The 16,201-nt window shown below is 46.1% G+C and overlaps 1 protein-coding gene across 1 annotated transcript in view; it reads right to left on the bottom strand.

Annotated features, from left to right (window-relative positions):
* Positions 1–457: 457 nt before the first annotated feature.
* LOC144606373 (equilibrative nucleobase transporter 1-like) overlaps positions 458–16,201 on the bottom strand; it is a gene marked incomplete at its 5' end in the record, with an annotated part of 44,704 nt that continues 28,960 nt past the window's right edge. Inside the window, 4 exon segments of the mRNA XM_078422400.1 lie at positions 458–556; positions 5,600–5,723; positions 10,982–11,183; positions 16,033–16,185. Of these exon segments, the coding sequence (XP_078278526.1) occupies positions 458–556; positions 5,600–5,723; positions 10,982–11,183; positions 16,033–16,185 (578 nt within the window).

Genomic DNA, 16,201 nt, shown 5'->3' with positions numbered 1-16,201 from the left:
GGACTCTTCAATGGTCTATTTGAACACATGAGCATTGTGGAAACCCGGCTTTACCCATACCTCTCGCACCCCGTGGAAGGAACAGTTCAAGTAAGCAACAAAAGTCAAGCCACAAAATAATTGCGAAGTCGATTGGTCTCTTCCTGTCTCTATTTACTTAATGCGCATAATTTCACCTCCTATTAACCCGACCCCACTGATTCCCCTGCCCCGCGCCCATTAAATGCGCCAACATGCTCCAAATTACACCCGCTCAGCATCCCGGGAAAACACAGAAACGTCGTCTATGTATTCCCTCTGTACATGACGGCTGACGCGCCAATCTCCTCCAGCACTTTGTATGTCGCTCAAGATCCCAGCATCTACTGTTGATTTTTCCTCCATAATATTCCGCAGGGACAGCTACCTCATCTCCTGGGCTTCTGTCGTCCGTCCCTCTCCCTCTATCTCTCCGGCCTCACACTCTCGTTTGCCGATTGGAACGTCGGCAAAACATGAAGACGTTGATTGGGTGGGCGTAGGCCAAAGCTACTAATACGATAAAACTGATGTTCATCTGAATCCGAAAAGAGACGAGGGAGAGGTTCAGTTTAGGCGTAATGAACAGAATCGCCCCCAAATCGCTGCACAGCTTGGAGAGAGCCCCCCCCCCCCACCCTTCATCACCACCACCACCGCTTTCGAACGCAGAATACTGCGACACAGGAACAGGTACTCTGGCCCCTCACATCGGTTCCGGCCGATCCTAAAATAAAATAATCCCTTCTGTGTGAAAATCATACATATCCTTCCATTTCCCGCCATATCCATGTGCATATATAAACGCCTCTTCGCACCGTATCTGCCTTCACCGCTATCTTTGGCAATGCGTCCCAAACACTCGCAATCCGCTGGGTAGAATAATATTCTTCAGATTACATCTGTGCCCATTTCGTGGTGTACAGCCAATGCATAGAACTGCTGAATAAGCACCAATTCCCGAGGTAGTTCTACTGGCTGAACAGATGTCTCAGCTCCAGGGATTTTGTTCATTCAGGTTTGGACCACCTGTTCAATTTAGCAAGTAGAACTTCAAAATCAGCAGAGGTGCAGAGCAAAAAAACACAAAATGCATCCGCCTTTCCCATGCCGTCCAGGTGTACTTGCCTAAATGTGACCCATATCTTTCTAAACCTTGCCGATCCATATATCCTTTCAAATGTCTTCCTAAAGCTATAATTCTATCCATTTCGACAGCTTCCTCGTTCAGCTCATTGCCCATATAGACCATACTCTGGGTAAAATGTTGCCCTGACTGAAGTCCCGCTTAACTACGCCATTTTCCACTTTAAGATTGCGACCTCCAGCTTTCGAATCCTCTCGACTAGCAAGAAATTCTGTCATATAATTGTATTTAATTGTATTTATGTATTTATTTGTTTTTGCATTTATTGCATATATGTTTGTACGCACCGTCAGGATTGGCTATTTTTTAATTTCGTTGTACTCGTTGCAATGACAATAAATGAATATTATTATTATTATTATTATTATCCATGCCTCTCGTGAACCTGTTTACACCAATAAGGTCACCCATCACTCTCCTACGCACCAGATATACATACAGCAGTCGTCCCAACCTCTCTCTACAACTCAAACCCGCAAGCCTAGTTTCCTTCGTCCCACGACATCAATCTGTGCCGTTCAGGCCACCGACTCTCAGCCACTGAAATTGAGTTTTCATGTTGAAGTCTTCCACATTTTGACGGTATGGACAACCTTTGCCAATACTCTGAACCATGTTTGCTGTAAGGAGAACAACACTAGCACCTCCGATATCTCTATATCTCTTAGCCGCCCTTTCCATAGTGTGAGAGAGCGGTAAAAAGGGATAATTGATTTAGACTAAGGACCCTGAGAAATAGCTGACCCGACTGTGCTCGGCTAGATAAGAACCGCAAGAACAAATGGTGAGGTTCCAAGGATAAGGGCAAGATAACCAAAGAACTAGGAGAGAGGGCAAGATAGCCAGAGAACAAGGGAAAGGGCATGAACTACTCTGTACTACGCCTGCATAATAAGATAAATGAATATTACAAAAACGCCCAGCATGACAAGGTGCCTCATTTAAATGCACATGCGATGTATGATGTGGGAGGCAACAGGGGCGGTGTCGTTAGATTGTGCACCTCAGTGCTCCGATTGGAAGGAGTCCAAAGGGGAGGAATTTAAGGTGTGACAATTGTAAAGTGAAGTGAATAAAAAGAACGGATTTTCCCGTCCTCGGTGTGTCTCGATAGGGGAGGCACCCAGCTCTGCAGGCTTGCAAATAAAATATACTTGTTTCTCTAGATTGTCTCGAGCATCGTGATTGTGAGCACTCACATTTGCATCTCACACATAGCCACGTCCTCCCTGAAGTAAGGAGCCCGGGATTGGACACAATACTACAGCTCGGTTCAGATTTTCTCTGCTGTCGCACTGGATCATAGATAATCGCTCGGGTCTCAGGACCGCGAAGAGTTGTACAGAACGGAAACACGCCATTCAGCTCACCTTGTCCATTCGGACCAAGTAAGCATTCTGGTCGAGCCCCGGTTGCCTGCATTTGGCTCATATCTCTCTTAATTCTTCCTATTCATCGATCTGTCCAAATGTCATTCGAAAATCGTACCTATATCCGCGTCTATGAGCTGGCAGCTCATTCCAGATACGGATCACGCTCTAAGGGAACTCCTTCTTGAATCATCCCCTTCGTACTCTAAGACTATGGCCTCTACTTTTAGAAACCTCTAACCTGGGGGAAAGACTGTGAAAAATAACTTTGTCCATGGCCGCCAGGACATTGTGTACCTCAACAAGGTCACCTCTCAGCCTCCTACACCCTTAAGAGTAAAGTCGCAGACTATCGCACATCTCCCTATAACTCAAGCCCGCAAGGCCAGAATATTTTCTGCACTTTTCCCAGCTTAATGAAATCCTTTCTGTAACCTAGCGACCACTGCTGTATACAGAACTCAAAATCTGGTCGCACCAAAGACTTGCACAGCTATATCACGTTGCGCTTTACTGGTCTCAATGAAGGAGGCGTGCCAAATGCCTTCATCACCACCCTTCATCCGACTCGCCACTTTCAGCTAGCATAATCAAAGACGTAAACAATTCGTTACTTTTCCGGGAAAATGTGCAGAAGCTTGAAAGCGCATACGACCAGATTTAAGAACACCTTCTTCTCCTCTGTCATCAAGGCTTGTGTACTGTCCTTCTATAAGCTAGGGTAATATGCGATTCACCTATATCCATTGCGGACCATAGACTTTGCCTACTGGATTGGTGTGCTACAATGCTTATAACCATATTTGCATGCTGGATTTTCCCCTTTCCCCCACCAATAATACTTCGGTTTATAGACAATAGACAATAGGTGCAGGAGTAGGCCATTCAGCCCTTCGAGCCAGCACCGCCATTCAATGCGATCATGGCTGATCACTCTCAATCAGTACCCCGTTCCTGCCTTCTCCCCAACCCCCCTCACTCCGCTATCCTTAAGAGCTCTATCCAGCTCTCTCTTGAAAGCATCCAACGAACTGGCCTCCACTGCCTTCTGAGGCAGAGAATTCCACACCTTCACCACTCTCTGACTGAAAAAGTTCTTCCTCATCTCCGTTCTAAATGGCCTACCCCTTATTCTTAAACTGTGGCCCCTTGTTCTGGACTCCCCCAACATTGGGAACATGTTTCCTGCCTCCAATGTGTCCAATCCCCTAATTATCTTATATGTTTCAATAAGATCCCCCCTCATCCTTCTAAATTCCAGTGTATACAAGCCCAATCGCTCCAGCCTTTCAACATACGACAGTCCCGCCATTCCGAGAATTAACCTAGTGAACCTACGCTGCACGCCCTCCATAGCAAGAATATCCTTCCTCAAATTTGGAGACCAAAACTGCACACAGTACTCCAGGTGCGGTCTCACCAGGGCCCGGTACAACTGTAGAAGGACCTCTTTGCTCCTATACTCAACTCCTCTTGTTACGAAGGCCAACATTCCATTGGCTTTCTTCACTGCCTGCTGTACCTGCATGCTTCCTTTCATTGACTGATGCACTAGGACACCCAGATCTCGTTGAACTCCCCCTCCTCCTAACTTGACACCATTCAGATAATAATCTGACTTTCTATTCTTACTTCCAAAGTGAATAACCTCACACTTATCTACATTAAACTGCATCTGCCATGTATCCGCACACTCACACAACCTGTCCAAGTCACCCTGCAGCCTTATTGCATCTTCCTCACAATTCACACTACCCCCCAGCTTAGTATCATCTGCAAATTTGCTAATGGTACTTTTAATCCCTTCGTCTAAGTCATTAATGTATATTGTAAATAGCTGAGGTCCCAGCACCGAACCTTGCGGTACCCCACTGGTCACTGCCTGCCATTCCGAAAGGGCCCCATTTATCCCCACTCTTTGCTTTCTGTCTGTCAACCAATTTTCTATCCATGTCAGTACCCTACCCCCAATACCATGTGCCCTAATTTTGCCCACTAATCTCCTATGTGGGACCTTGTCGAAGGCTTTCTGAAAGTCGAGGTACACCACATCCACTGACTCTCCCCTGTCAATTTTCCTAGTTACATCCTCAAAAAATTCCAGTAGATTTGTCAAGCATGATTTCCCCTTCGTAAATCCATGCTGACTCGGAATGATCCCGTTACTGCTATCCAAATGCTCAGCAATTTCGTCTTTTATAATTGACTCCAGCATCTTCCCCACCACTGATGTCAGACTAACTGGTCTATAATTACCCGTTTTCTCTCTCCCTCCTTTCTTAAAAAGCGGGATAACATTTGCTATCCTCCAATCCACAGGAACTGATCCTGAATCTATAGAACATTGAAAAATGATCTCCAATGCTTCCACTATTTCTAGAGCCACCTCCTTAAGTACCCTGGGATGCAGACCATCAGGCCCTGGGGATTTATCAGCCTTCAGTCCCATCAGTCTACCCAAAACCATTTCCTGCCTAATGTGGATTTCCTTCAGTTCCTCCATCACCCTAGGTTCTCCGGCCCCTAGAACATTTGGGAGATTGTGTGTATCTTCCTCAGTGAAGACAGATCCAAAGTAACGGTTTAACTCGTCTGCCATTTCTTTGTTCCCCATAATAAATTCCCCTGTTTCTGTCTTCAAGGGACCCACATTTGCCTTGACTATTTTTTTCCTCTTCACGTACCTATAAAAACTTTTGCTATCCTCCTTTATATTATTGGCTAGTTTACCCTCGTACCTCATCTTTTCTCTCCGTATTGCCTTACGATAGTACTTACGAATGACCTATTTGGATTGTTTAGATAAATAAACGAGGATTTGCACTGTACCTCAGTACACGCGACAACAATCAACCTAAATAAATACTATGCCTCTGATTACTCTGTATTGGAACTATCTCCCAGTGTAGAAAAGAACTTCAGATGCTGGTTTAAATCGACTATCTACCAGTAATGGGTTCTACCATTTATTGTGTATTGCGTCCTGTCTTGATTTGACATATCGAAGTGCAATACCCTACACTTGTTGGAAGGTAATCCAAGCACTATGACTTCCGGTACTTACGTATAATGGATCATCCTGCAAGGGACCGTTAACGATGATGAATAAAGGATATTGAAGCAGGGAGACGATTGCTGCCAGCGCCCGTGTTGCCCCATAGAGTTTCCCAAAGTGGCAGGGAGGGAACCTTGTCGAGAAAGAAGGAGGGAGTTCAGATCATTGCCGTAAATCGACCCAAATAACCTATTATGCTACTGACCCACGTGACGTTCTTATCCGTCCATGTGAATATAGAACATGTAACATGGTACGTCGCAGGAACATGGCTTTCGGCACCAACCTTTGCGATAAACACGATGCCAACTTACCAGAGACAGAAGAGACTGCAGAATGCCACGATGTACTTTTATGGAACTTTGCTTCCACCGTATTGGGAGTCCGATATTCAGTCAGTTTTAATCGCCATATTACGGGAATTGTTTGCAAGCATTGTAAAGTGTCAGAGTCGGCTTATCATAATGCTGCCTGGAGAGGTTAGACAGACGTGAGTTGATTTCTCCGGAGCGCCGGAGGGTACTGAGAGACCTGATAAAATGTATCAAATCATGAGAGGCATGGACAGGATGGGCAATCGGAACCTTTTTCCCAGGGTATAAATATAACCATAACCGATGGCATAGCATTGAGTGCGGCAACGTTTATAGGAGTTGTGCGTCCTTCTTTTACACAACGGGGTGGCGAGTGACAGGAACGCCGGAGTGGAGATAGAGGCACGTGCGGTAATGGCATTTACGTTTAGATAGGCATATGCACAGAATGGTGAGATATGGATTATATGCAAGAAGATGGCATTACTTTCGGCAGAAACTGTATGGGCTAAAGGGCATGTTCCAGTATTGCACCGTGCTATTCTTTACGTTCTATAAAGTAATCAAATCTTACTACATCGTATCAATATCCCCCATTCACTGCATACCCGTGTTCATATATTAAAAACACTTAAACCCTACCAGTGGGGTCTCTGGACCACTGGGATCTCTTCTGAGGTAGGGGTGACCTGTACAAAAGGAACGGGTTGCACCTTAACAGCGGGGGGACCAACATTCTGGCGGGCAGTTTTGCTAGCGCTACAGGGGTGGCTTTAAACTAAGTAGTGGGGGGGATGGGTTGACAAATTGGGAATATGAAGATGTAGTTAAAGGGGAAGCGAATACAGGAGAAACTGTAAAGGACTCTCGAATGAATGGGAAGGGAAGTTCTAGAAGGGATATGAGAGTAAGGTCAGGGCCAATTGTGACCGGTGTGAGAGGGGAGGTAAATACCGAAGTTAACGTGTTGTATTTAAATGCGCAAAGTATAAAAAACAAAGTGGATGAGCTTGAGGCTCAGTTAGACATTGGCAAGTATGATGTTGTGGGAATCACTGAGACATGGCTACAAGAGGACCAGGACTGGGAGCTAAATATTCAGGGGTACACAACGTACAGAAAAAAACAGGCAGGTGGGGAGAGGGGGCGGGGTAGCTCTGTTGGTAAGGAATGATATTCACTCCCTTGCAAGGAGTGACATAGAATCAGGAGATGTAGAATCAGTATGGATAGAGATGAGGAATTGTAAGGGTAAAAGACCCTAATGGGAGTCATCTACAGGCCCCCAAACAGTAGCCTCGACATAGGGTGCAAGTTGAATCAGGAGCTAAAATTGGCAAGTCACAAATGTAATGCTACGGTGGTCATGAGAGATTTCAACATGCAGGTAGACTGGGAAAATCAGGCTGGTAATGAACCCCAGGAAAGAGAGTTTGTGGAGTGTCTCCGAGATGGATTCTTAGAACAGCTTGTACTGGAGCCTACCAGGGAGAAGGCAATTCTGGATTTAGTGTTATGTAATAAACCTGACCTAATAAGGGGACTCGAGGTAAATGAGCCATTAGAAGGCAGTGACCACAATATGATAAGTTTTACTCTACAAATTGAGAGGGAGAAGGGAAAATCGGTGGTGTCAGTATTACACTATAGCAAAGGGGATTACAGAGGCATGGGGCAGGAGCTGGCCAAAATTGACTGGAAGGAGGCCCTAGCAGGGAGGACTGTGGAACAGCAATGGCAGGTATTCCTGGGAATAATGCAGAAGTTGCAGGATCAATTTATCCCAAAGAGGAGGAAAGATTCTAAGGGGAGTAAGAGGCACTCGTGGCTGACAAGGGAAGTCAAGGACAGCATAAAAATAAAATGGAAGAAGTATAACATAGCAAAGCAGAGTGGGAAGCCAGAGGATTGGGACTCTTTTAAAGAGCAACAGAAGATAACTAAAAAGGCAATACGGGGAGAAAAATGAGGTGCGAGGGTAAACTAACCAATAATATAAAGGAGAATAGTAAAAGCTTTTTTAGGTATGTAAAGAGGAAAAAATTGTCAAGGGAAATGTGGGTCCCTTGAAGACAGAAGAAGGGAATTTATTAGGGGGAACAAGGAAATGGCAGACGAGTTGAACCGGTACTTTGGATCTGTCTTCACTAAGAAGGATACAAGCAATCTCCCAGATGTTCAAGTGGCCAGAGATCCTAGGGTGACAGAGGAACAGGAGGAAATCCACATTAGGCAGGAAACGTTTTGGGTAGACTGATGGGACTCAAGGCTGATAAATCCCCAGGGCCTGATGGTCTGCATCCCAGGGTGCTTAAGGAGGTGGCTCTAGAAATTGTGGACGCATTAGTGATTATTTTCCAATGTTCTATAGATTCCGGGTCAGTTCCTGTGGATTGGAGTGTAGCTAATGTTATCCCACTTTTCAAGAAAGGAGGGAGAGAGAAAACGGGAAATTATAGACCAGTTAGTCTGACATCAGTGGTGGGGAAGATGCTGGAATCAATTATAAAAAACGAAATTGCGGAGCATTTGGATAGCAGTAACAGGATCGTGCCGAGTCGGCATGGATTTACGAAGGGGAAATCAAGCTTGACTAATCACCTGGAATTTTTTGAGGATGTAACTAGGAAAATTGACAGGGGAGAGCCGGTGGATGTGGTGTACCTCGACTTTCAGAAAGCCTTCGACAAGGTCCCACATAGGAGATTGTTGGGAAAAATTAGAGCATATGGTATTGGAGGTAGGGTACTGACATGGATAGAAAGTTGGTTGACAGACAGAAAGCAAAAAGTGCGGATAAATGGGTCCCTCTCAGAATGGCAGGCAGTGACTAGTGGGGTACCGCAAGGCTCGGTGTTGGGACCGCAGCTATTTACAATATACATCAATGACTTGGATGGAGGGATTAAAAGTACCATTAGCAAATTTGCAGATGATACAAAGCTGGGTGGCAGTGTGAGCTGTGAGGAAGATGCTATGAGGTTGCAAAGTGACTTGGACAGGTTGTGTGAGTGGACGGATGCTTGGCAGATGCAGTTTAATGTGGATAAGTGTGAAGTTATCCACTTTGGTGGTAAGAATAGGAAGGTAGATTATTATCTGAATGGTGTCAAGTTAGGAAAATGGGACGTACAACGTGATCTGGGTGTCCTAGTGCATCAGTCACTGAAAGGAAGCATGCAGGTATAGCAGGCAGTGAAGAATGCCAATGGAATGTTGGCCTTCATAAGAAGAGGAGTTGAGTATAGGAGCAAAGAGGTCCTTCTGCAGTTGTACAGGGCCCTAGTGAGACCGCACCTGGAGTACTGTGTGCAGTTTTGGTCTCCAAATTTGAGGAAGGATATTCTTGCTATTGAGGGCGTGCAGCGTAGGTTTACTAGGTTAATTCCCGGAATGGCGGAACTTTCATATGTTGAAAGGCTGGAGCGACTAGGCTTGTATACACTGGAATTTAGAAGGATGAGAGGGGATCTTATCGAAACGTATAAGATTATTAAGGGGTTGGACACATTAGAGGCAGGAAACATGTTCCCAATGTTGGGGGAGTCCAGAACCAAGGGCCACAGTTTAAGAATAAGGGGTAGGCCATTTAGAACAGATTAGGAAAAACTTTTTCAGTCAGATCGCTGTGAATCTGTGGAATTCTCTGCCTCAGAGGGCAGTGGAGGCCAATTCTCTGAATACATTCAAGAGAGAGCTAGATAGAGCCCTTAAGGATAGCAGAGTCAGGGGGCATGGGGAGCAAGCAGGAACGGGGTACTGATTGAGAATGATCAGCCATGATCACATTGAATGGCTGTGCTGGCTCGAAGGGCCGAATGGCCTACTCCTGCACCTATTGTCTATTGTCTATTGTCTATTGTCTATCGTATCAGCTTCTACTACTACGCCCGGCTACATGTTCCTGACCCCGACGACCGTCTGCGTGGAAATATAAACTTATCCCTTACACCTCATTTATGTATTCCCGCTCTTCTTAGGACTTTGCCGCATAGTCCTTGACAATGCCACTCTATGACAGAAGGGTCTGATTGTCTACGCCTCTCATCGTTTTATATACTTGCATCAGATCGTTCCTCGACCTTCGTTGTTCCAGAGAAAATAATATATGTTTGTCCAACTGCTACTTGACGTCAATGCCTCCTAATCCGGGCAGCATTCTGGCAGATTTCTTCTGCAACTTCTGCAAAACCTCCACAAATCCCTCCAGTAAAGGGGCAACCGGAACTGCCAACAGCAGTCCCCAGTCTGAGGAAAAGTTCCGACCCGAAGCGCTGCCGATGCTTGTGTACTAAAGATGCTGCCTAACAAGCTAAATTACTCCAGCACTTTGTGTCTTCTTGTTAATAGTTAATATCATCAATTCCATGCAGCAACTTTAAGTCAGCAGCAGGTGGCAATTGTCATAAATGGCTTCCATCCTTTAAGCCCCTGGACTGGGAATATGCCTCGCTCGTTTGAGGGAATCTATATTAGTTTCACGTCTTTGACTATCGGATCCCGGGAACGCGACCGGGCCGAGTGGACTTTAATATATAAATCTTCTATCTAAAAGCCTATTATAAGCTACTATTGTGTCTGCTTTCACTGCCACTCAGGTATTCCAGGTACCTACAACAAGGCGGTGCCTCAAGAAGGCAACTAGCATCAAGGGCACATACCATCTTGGCCACACTCTCCTTTCACTCCTGCCACGGCGACAGTGGCATAGGTGACTGAAAAGAGTCACATCCTGATTCAGGAATACCAACTAAAAACTATTTTCCCAATACCACCAGGCCATTGAACACAACAAATGAATACTAAACATCTAAATAAAAATGTGCAGTATGGACCTCGCTGTTTTGTTTTGTTTTGCACTAATGTTGTTTTATTTTATTTAATGGAAAGTTTTTGCTTGTTTTATTATGTTATCCGTTTTGTACTATGCTTATAGACCCGTTATGCTGTTGCAAGTAAGTGCTGAGTTTACAGGCCTGTTATGCTTCTGCAAGTAAGAACCTCAATTTCAGGTTGCGATACGTATTACAACTATATATCTTGAATATTTACAGAAATCCCGGCGGATGTAACTTACGTCATGGCGAGAAATGCAGAGAGTCCCCCATATAGGAAGGAGCGGTTGATCATGAATAGAACGAATGTCAGGTACTGAACCTCCGGTATGGGGATGGCGGCTACCAGAGAGAACAGCACCGAGAAGGTAACGGTGAGGGCGAGAGAGAGGACAGCCGCCTGCATGTCGTCCACTCTCTGGGAGGCTGCTGAGCCTGAGGGAGAGAGAGGGTGAAAAGGGGAGGTGATGCAGGAGGGGAGTTAAAACTTCAGCAGTAGAAGGTCATTCAACCCGACCTCGAGAAGCCCATTTGGGTTCAAGTACAGCTTCTTCCCCGATACAAACATGGGTATCTTGCACCACCGTATACAACATTAACAACAACTCTGACTCAGCAAAGATCTACTGGGGACTGAATAAACGTAGCCCTTTTATGGTCAGGTTGCCTGTAATGGCTGTTGGTATGAATACTTCAGATTCTGTTTGAATAGCTTACAATCGAACGATCCGAATATTTAAGTAATACCCATCTAACACTTTATCTTCCCTGTGCTATCACCGTCCCAGTACGTTCCTGTATATATGTATGTAGACAGAGAGAAATAAATAATTCTTCTCACATGTTTTCATCGGTCAGAGAACTGTAATGCCGTTGGTACCACATGTTTGGGAAATCAGCACCAGAGTAGTGTATTCGGATTTGGATATCTCCATTTGGATAAATGCCATTAAATTGAAATGCAGAAAAGATGTCCGGGGACGTTGTCATGTTTTCAAATGCACAGGACAAGATGTTAGAAATCCAAAGTGCCAAATGTCAACTTGCTCCCGGTGGTGATGGGAGGCTTATGCACTCACCTATGCTCCTCCGATGTTGAGAAAGGCTAAGCAGACACGGGGTTATCAAGTGGGCACCAACTTTCATCGACGTTTCGCTGATTGGACCCCCGACGTCTCCACTAGGCTCAGCAGTGCATTCTGGCGTCCCAGAACCACCCCCTCTGCATCTGCCTTGCCGGCTTATTTGGGAGACCAGATGGGTTCTTTCCTCTTCAGCCAGACCCACTGGCTACTCCGCTCTGCCACCCGCGATGTTTCCTTGATAGCCTGGCGTGGGGCTTGTCCGCTGATCCGCAGGTCCTTCATCAATCTTACGGTAGATGTTGCCACAAATCCTCGACATCCAACTTCTACCGGGCAGATCTTTGCTCTACAGCACCGCTGTTCTGCCTCCGCTGCAAGCTCTGTATATCGCAGATTCTTTCTATCGAAGGCTTCTTGCACAGCATCCTCCCAAGGGACTGTGAGCTCCACAAAATACACCATGCGCTGAGAGTTCGACCAGAGGACAAGATCAGGCCTCAAGTTGGTGATGGCTATCTCTGATGGAACTGTAAGCCATTGGTCCACATCCACCAGCATCTGCCAATCCCGGGCAGCCTCCAGCTGTCCAAACCTTGTCCTTGGTGGAATTTTCCGTTGCTTTTGTTCCCCCTCCCGAACAAAGGCAATTAGCATAACTGGGTTGGTTGTTCTGGGCGGCAGGGCATTGTTGGTTGTTCTCCTGCTTTCCAGAGTCGCTGCCAGGCATTTGAGCACTTGATTATGTCTCCAGGTGTACCGTCCTTGGGAGAGGCTCACTTTACACCCAGTGAGGATGTGCTTAAGCGTAGCTGATGTTGAACACAGGGGGCATGATGGATCTTCGCCCAGCCATTGGTTGAGATTTTTTGGGCTAGGAAGGACATCATAGGTTACCCGAATGAGGAAACTTATCCTGCTCGCCTCCATCTCCCACATGTCCTTCCAGCTGATCTTCCGCTTTTCCACACTCTCCCATCTCATCCACTGGCCCTGTTTAGCTTGCGACACAGCCTTGGCACACCTACCCGATTCCTCCTGTCGGCTAACTTCGGCCGCGACCAACTTCCGACGCTCCAATGAGGATGCCTTGTTCCAGCAAGGTCGCTTTCCGCCAAACCCAATGCCACTTCTTCCGTGTTGGACTTGCCCAATCATGTTGCCTTGGTGGAGAGAGATTTTGCCTGCTGTGTCGCATTCTTAGCCGTCCACTTCTTTCCTGTTGCCAGGGTTGGGGCAGCAGCTCCGATGACAGTGTCCCTCGATTCTGCCAGGGTCATCTCTAGTCTGACTTGAACTTGAACTCCTCTGTGAGGCTAGAGAGAGGCAGCTGAAGTACCCCCTGACCGTACAGGCCTACGCTGCTCAGGCATCGAGGAACACCTAACCACTTTCTCACAAAAGAACTGATTGTTCTTTCCATCTTCTCAACTCTTGTGAGGGTGATGTCATACATGGTTAGTGGCCACATATGGTGAGGTAGTAACCCAAACTGCAGGCACCAGATTTTCAGCTTTCCAGGCAACACGGATCGGTCGATGTTCGCTAGACCTTTGATGATTTCTTGCCTAAGCTCGTTTGCCTGATTAAAACTAAACTCGTCCTTCAGTTTAGAGTCATACCATCTTCCCAGACTTTTAATTGGCTTCTCTGACACAGTTGGGATTGGCTCTTGATCAATGAAAAACCTTTGATCTCTCAGTTTGCCTTTGATTATCGAAATGCTTCTTGATTTGGGTGGCTTAATTTTCATTCTAACCCCAGTGATGTTCTCTTGAAGCTTCCATAAAAGGCGCCTGGTGCAAGGTACTGTTGTTGTTATGATTGTCATGTCATCCATGTAGGCCCTGATGGGTGGTAGACGGACTCCAGACGTCAGCCGCTCGCCACCCACTACCCACTTGGAGGCCCTTATGATGACTTCCATAGCCATTGTAAAAATAAACGGGGAGATGATACACCCATAATGCCAATCTCCATGCAGTGCCATGTGGTGGTAAAGTCTGTCGTGGTGAAACAGAGCTGAAGATCTTGAAAATAAGCCTTAACAAGGCTTGCGATAGTCTCTGGTATCCTGAAGAAGTCAAAGGATGCCGAGAGGAAACTGTGAGCGACAGTTCCGAACGCATTGGCAAGGTCAAGGAAAATGACATGCAGATCTCTCTTCTCGTTTCTTGCAGTCTGGATTTGGTGCCAAATCATGCTGGTATGTTCGAGACATCGAGAGAACCCTGGGATGCCCTCTTTTTGGCCTGTTTTATCCACAATGTTGTTCCTCTCTAAATAGCTGGTCATCCTCTGAGCTATGATGCCGAAGAAGATTTTACCTCTACATTGAGGAGACTGATAGGGCGGAATTGGCTGATATATGTGGATTCCTTCTCTTTCGGAATCAGGACTCCACCTGCCCTGCGCCATGCTTTGGGTATAATTGTCTTCTCCCAATCCACTCTCATTAGCCTCCGCAGGAAGCGAAGAACATCAAGAGCAGTCTTGTAGAGTCTATACCGAACCCGATTTGGCCCTGGGGCTGAAGATGCTCTTACCCGCTTTACTGTCTGTTCATCCTCCCTCCACTTTGGAGAACTAATGTCCATCTGGTGCTCTGCTTGTTCAATTGGTGGAATGTCCGATGGAATAGATGGAATGTCCGATGGAACAGGACTTAAAGGCCTGAGTTCCAGGAAGGGATTGAGCAGGTGAATGCTTTGTTCCATGGAAAGCAGCAGAGTGATCCTGTTGGAGTGGGTATATATAGGGGTAATATATAGGGGGAATGTATTGAGTCATTCTCTCAGGATAAGGGAATCATGAAGAACATGGCATAGGTTTTAGGTGGGAGGAGAGAGATGTAATGGAAGATTTAAAACTGGGCAACATTAGCAAGTTTGCTGATGTTACAAAAGTGGGTTGTTTTGCAGATAGTGAAGATGGTTGTGAAATATTGCAGCAGGATCTGGATCCGATTGGCGAGGTGGGCTGATGAATAGTTATTGGACCTACACATTGAATGGAAGACCTCTGGGGTGTGTTGTAGAGCAGAGTGATCCAGGAGAACTGGTGCATGGTTCCTTGAAGATCGAGTCGCAGTTAAATAAGGTGGTCAAAGAGGCTTTTGCACATAGGCCTTCATCAGTCAGAATATAGAGTACAGTTGGGAGGTCATGTTGCAGCTGTACAACACGTTGGGTGAGACCGCATTTAGAATATTGTGTTCAATTCTGGGCACCAAGTTATACGACAGTTCTGGTCAAGCTTGAAATGGCTCAGAGAAGGTTTGCGTAGATGTTGCCATATCGTGAGGTTGTGAGCTACAGGTTGAGGTTGAGTAGGCTGGGTCTCTATTCCTTGGAGCGCAGGAGGATGAACGTTGGTCTTATGGAGGTGCACACAATCAAGTGAGGAACAGATCGGGTAGATGCACATAATATCTTGCCCAGAGTAGGGAATGGAGGACCACCGGACGTAGTTCAAGGTGAAGGGGAAAAGATTTAATAGGAATCTGCGGGATAACCTTTTCACACAGGGGGTGGTGCGTGTATGGAACAAGCTGCCATGTGAGGTAATTGAGGGTGGGACAATCCCATCATTTAAGAAACATTAAGCCACGTACATGGAAAGGACACGTTTGGAGGGATATGGACACAGCGCAGGCAGGTGGGATTGGTGTAGCTGGGACATGTTGGCCGGTATGGGCAAGTTGGGCCGAAGGGTCTGTTTCAACACTGTATAACTATGACTATGACTCTATCACCTGAAGGGTAACTTGTTTTCTGAGTGGATGATGAATATATGGCTGGCAGGGTAAGTAGCTGAGGCAGGTACAATAATATTGGAAATATATTTGGATAGCAATGTCCATGGAGAGGGTGACGGTGAGGGCGAGAGAGTGAAGCCCGTCGCCTGAATATGAGCCAGATGCCGGAGAGGAGGCGAGAAGGCGAGAGAGATGAAAAATGGGTAGGAAAGGTTTGGAAGTATTTAAAAGCCACATGGGCAAGTACATGGACAGGAAAGTGTTTTTTTCGTCGTATATCGTGATATATCGTGCATATGCTCGCAATGGGAACAGCTTTGATGAGCCATTTTAGTTGGGCAAACGGGCCAGTTTTTGTTATGATTGACGGTTGGATATTAGTTCTTTCCAACATTTACCGAAATAAAACCACCCATCCCCCAAGCGCGACTCCGTGTATTCACTCCGAGATTACCTGAGTCTAAGTTCAATCCCCGACGTCTCCACTTACGTCGGTCCAGAATGAGTCCGTTCCAAGGAGCGCACAGGATGGTAAACAGCTGGGTGAAGGCGAATGCGTTTGTAAATCTGCTGACTGACAAAGGGACGTTAAGACTTAGGGAGACATCTTGTCGCAGGGATCA

This window comes from Rhinoraja longicauda, chromosome 26 (genome assembly GCF_053455715.1).
Source record: "Rhinoraja longicauda isolate Sanriku21f chromosome 26, sRhiLon1.1, whole genome shotgun sequence".
Lineage (NCBI taxonomy): Eukaryota > Metazoa > Chordata > Chondrichthyes > Rajiformes > Arhynchobatidae > Rhinoraja > Rhinoraja longicauda.
The sequence above is the reverse complement of the archived record's forward strand: the minus strand, read 5'-3'. Positions and strand labels throughout refer to the sequence as shown.